At 32.2% G+C, this 4,805-nt stretch overlaps 1 protein-coding gene across 1 annotated transcript; it reads right to left on the reverse strand.

Annotated features, from left to right (window-relative positions):
* Nucleotides 1-1,049: 1,049 nt before the first annotated feature.
* On the reverse strand, nucleotides 1,050-3,289 carry LOC18008872. The gene is made up of 4 exons (XM_006391072.2): nucleotides 3,096-3,289; nucleotides 2,476-2,704; nucleotides 2,313-2,376; nucleotides 1,050-1,850 (listed from the first exon to the last, which is right to left on the reverse strand). The coding sequence occupies exons 2-4, from the start codon at nucleotides 2,655-2,657 to the stop codon at nucleotides 1,524-1,526; spliced, it is 573 nt and encodes a 190-aa protein (XP_006391134.1). The 5' UTR covers nucleotides 2,658-2,704; nucleotides 3,096-3,289; the 3' UTR covers nucleotides 1,050-1,523.
* Nucleotides 3,290-4,805: the final 1,516 nt, after the last annotated feature.

Genomic DNA, 4,805 nt, shown 5'->3' on the forward strand with positions numbered 1-4,805 from the left:
TATGCACTCTGCGGGGTCCACTTACACTTAATCCGTTTTTATAAAATTCAGCTATTAAATCAATCAAGCTGTCATAGTAAAGTTTTAATGAGCATGAAAACATTGGTATAATGTTTCCCAGTATTTTGACATTCAGATCATAAGTTTCTTATCACAACGGTTGGTATGAACCGGAACAAAAAAAATATATTTGCGATTTCAGTTTGCATTATGATTTATACATATAATTTAATTCGTTTCTCTTTCTTTTTGGTGAGCAGAAAAACGTTTTTTTTAATAAATATCTATCTAAGCATGTTTATACTGGTAAGAAAAGATATGTAAAAGATTTTTTTAACTAAAGTAATTACTTTAAAAAATTGAAAAAAGGAGAGAAATAAAAAGAGATGGGTCAGCAAGTAACAGAGTGTCAGGCTTCACAGATCTGACGATATTCTTGTAACCAAAAGTGCAGAAAGATGCTGAGACCGCATGTTCGTTTCTTGTTTCTGCCTCTCCTTTTTCCCATTATTTTAATATATAAAAATTTATACCCAAAAAAACTTTATCTTATTACGAATATATTCACGCATTTACTTTTAACACCTTGCAGTTACGAATATATTACATTTTTTGTTATATATAATAATGTAACCAAAACTTTATCTTGTTACATTATTATTTTAAATAATTGAATCTGTTTTTTTTATTTAATAACTCAACCTTACAAGTTACAACAACTCCTTTAGAAAATTGAATGAGTCTTTTAATCTAGTTGCACATTCCTCCACGTTCCTTAATTGTATTACAGGAACAAAACCCGACAAATATTACTCACTGTTTTTTTACTTCCCTTTCAAGAAACAGTAAAAATATATTTTTCTCTTGAGGAAAGATTTTATACGAAAAGTAATAATTGGACTAACCAGATATTTTGAAGGAGCCTCCAACGTTACTATAACACATGGCAATTCATAGTTCACAGCTTTTTACTCATTGCATCATCTCTTCTTTTTACTTTTCTCAAAATCCACATATTCTCAAAAGCAAGAAGTAATAAGAAGATTCGCTTTCATTTCAAAGTAAATTATCATTTGAATTTCTTTCCTTTTGTACAAATTTTGTTTTCTCATCTTCGTAACCAACTCTCAGGAAAAAAAACCTAAAACGAAAAATATCCAAAATACCCTTCTTTTCTATCTCCATCTCTCTTTACACATAGAAGAAAAACCTGAACCTTCCAAATATAACCTAAACCTTTTTATTTTCCCTTAACTCAACAACTCATTTTTCACAAAACACTACACATACTTTAAACCCAGAAAATTGCTCGATCACCTATTTACACTCTTAATTAAGAAAAAAAGAAAAAAAAACCAAACTCCAAAGGATCGATCTCTCGTGCTCTTACTCCTCTTAAAAGCCTCAAAGATTGCCCCACACAAAATCTCTATTCTCCTCAACAACACTTTTTTTATGTACTTAATTTGGTTTCTGTGAAGTTTATTCAATAGAGAATATATGTGGAGTGTTTTGGTGGTCTCCTAAGCCAAGGCAGGGATGCTGCAGTTTCTACTGTCCCTGTCAAGGCAATCAAACCCTTCGATCCTAACCGCTGGGCTGTTACCAAAATTGCCCCTGACGCAACCAACTTTCCTCCCTGAGGAAGATGGAGACGACGGAGGTAAGCCCAGCGGAGCCGAGATCATCGGTGAAGAAGAAGAAGAAGAAGAAGAAGAAGAGATCTCATCTCTGAATCGAGCATCCTGTGTTAATGGGTTAGCGACTCTGCTCGGCGGCGACCCACATAAAAACGGGGACGGCGAGTCTAATACCTGCGTCGTATGAACTTGTTCTGAACCATAACCATCCTGTCACAAAACCACAACAATCAATCATCAGTTTCCACAAATCTTGAATCTATTATAGAATATACAGTTATGATGACGCGTGAGTGATTACTAAATCATGTTGTTGGCTGAATGGTTTCAAGAAAAGACGCATCTTTTTAATCATAAAGGTCAGAAAAATGGCCCACTTATGTGCTGTATCGATTTAACTCGAGACGTCTTATTCCAAAGTTTTTAATAATAATGTTTCGACAAAGTCTCAAAACACAACAAAGTTCACATGTTTTTTAATCAAGAATCGTACACGGATTACTCTCCTTATTAGTGTCATTTAAAAAAAAGAAAATAATTCTAGAAACCGACTTCCTACTGATTTTATTGGTGTATTGATTTGAGATCTACCAAGACGTAACCAGTTTTGATAAACAAATTTCACCTACCAAGAACACCTAATTTTGAACAAGAAGAAACAACAAAAAATACCTTGGTCAGTATGATATCTAAGATATCAGTCTCTGCCTTGGATTCACTTAGCTCCACTTGGTGGCTGGAAAAACAATCACGATTGCATAAAAACTTTAGTCCAAAATCATTAAAACGAGAAATTTTTAAAACTATGAAAATTTGAAGCAAAAAGATGTTTAACCTGAAGTAACAACGCAGAGACCGAGAGGGATGGTGTTGTTCGTAGACAGAAGGGTTACGGAGACCAATACGACGTGGTTTTGGGCAAACAACAACAGTCTGATCTCTTTCCACCACCGAAACGGAGCTTCTCAAATCTCCTCCGGCGGCGAAAGCGTTTGGTTGGACAGCCCAGTGATTCATCGTTTTCTTTCGAGCCAAAAAAAAAATTAAACGAAAATTTTTTTCACCTGTTTCACAAATTTGATTGCATAAACGGATTAGTCTATTATATTAGTTATACATCGGAGAACCAAAAAAAACAGTCAGATCTGAGTAATTAAGATCTCGTTTGAGAAAATATCTTCCTAATTTAATGAAGAAGCGTTAATCAAATGAAGGAGAACAAATTGGAATCAGTGTTTAGGAAACAGATCCATCAATTTTGTGGAGATAGAGCTGAATAAGTAATCGATTCTCGAGAATCAGGAGACTAAATTCGAAGCGCAATTAACAGATCTAATTGCAGAAACAGGATCTATAAATGAATCGGAAACAGAATCGCCGATCTACGAAAATGACAAAATTCATAGAAGAATCCGGCAGTGAACAGAGAGAACAGAGCGAGAGAGAGAAGGTTACCTTAAGTTTAACTGTACAGCAAAGGAGGAGCTATGGCGATAAGCGCGAGAACATAGATTGATTACAGAGAAGAAGAAGAAGAAAAATTAAACTGAGAGAGCAAAAAAGAAAAAAAAATTGGGTAGAGAAAGGATGTGAAAGGCGTGAAAGTGTGTGGTAGTGTTATTAGGCGAGAGAAGAAGAGAGAGACGGGCCATGGAGCGGTCCCTTTGTTCAATTTATAGGGCCATACAAAACCATTTGAGAAATCCAATCAGGCATTTTGGAGTATTATTTTCAATTTCCCATTTTTTATTCCCCTCCGATGATATAATATATTATTTTAAATAAATATCAACCCAAAAAAATATACGATTAGGTCCTTGGCCGCAAGGGGGTCCTAGGTCTTGATATGCCTTGAGATTGAGAGAAGAAAAAAATCTATATTCGTTTTTTATTCTGAGTTATGTTTAAAATAGAAAGAATATATTATGATTACATTAACGAGGTCCAGTTTAGGATTTATTCAGATTTTTTTCTCCTTAGATTTCAAATGGTTTTGGACTTCGTAGTTGTACTGTTGTAGGTAATGTGATGGACTCCTAATTTATTTACGGACAAGATGTGTTTTTTATTCATTATTTATAATTTTTTGGGTCAGACCTCTTGGTTTCTCTAAAAGTAGAAAAGGTGATTTACATATATGAATGACTACAGCCATAATTTGCAACTAGGATTGGTAAAACCGTAAATAATTTGTTGACAAAAAAACGTAAATAATTGGCATTTTATGTTTGTACGTGATTTTTAAATAAGTAACATAATATAATATCATGTAGATAGCATTTCATCGCATAAAAAACATACCATTTATACAAAAAACAATATGAAAAAAATAAATGCTAAATTAAAATCACAATTGTAATATAATAAAAACTTATATTAGTTTCTTTATCCATCATTAGATTATAAAGTTTCAAGTGAACTAAATAAGCATTTCAGTTAATTTACATATATTTTTCCAATTACATATATAGTTAAACTTATTTTTTCTTATTTACTGAATTTGGAAAGAATCTTTCGCTCTATCATAACAACTATCGATCATGCCATAAAAAATGGTCTAATCGTTTTTTTCGTAAGAAAACCCGATTGCCTCTTTTTCTCTCTAATTGAATTTTATGTTGGTTGTTTTCAAATCCATTGTAATTATCATTATTGAATTTTAATTTTATCTATCCTCTTAAGAGATCTAATATATTAGTTTAGGTTGTAATAATTTTTGGTACAAAAAATTAACAAAAAAATTAAAATTAAAACCAAAACAAAAATTTAACGATCTTTAGACTAACGTGAGAGAGTGTTTACCCTAATTTTTTAGAAACTTACAATTGTTTTTTATTCATAGTTTGTTACTTGTGAAGTCCATGATTTTATCATAGGTCCATATTTTGCTATAAGTTCTTGATTCAGAATCAAGATAGAAGTCCATGAATTTATGCTGATTTGACATTCATTTGATTCTTAAGCAGTATTTAATCACGTGACTGACAAAATTATCTTTAGCCTTTTTCGGAAATTAGGGAATCAACTCTTACATCTCTCAAAATTACTTTAAATTATCAAATTCTAACACAATGTCAGCATTTATAATAGGTATGATTGATAACATATTATAACACAAGGGGTTAACGCTAACATGATTCTCAATCACAAAATAATTTTTAAAAT

This window comes from Eutrema salsugineum, unplaced genomic scaffold (genome assembly GCF_000478725.1).
Source record: "Eutrema salsugineum unplaced genomic scaffold, Eutsalg1_0 scaffold_9, whole genome shotgun sequence".
Classification (NCBI taxonomy): Eukaryota; Viridiplantae; Streptophyta; class Magnoliopsida; order Brassicales; family Brassicaceae; genus Eutrema; species Eutrema salsugineum.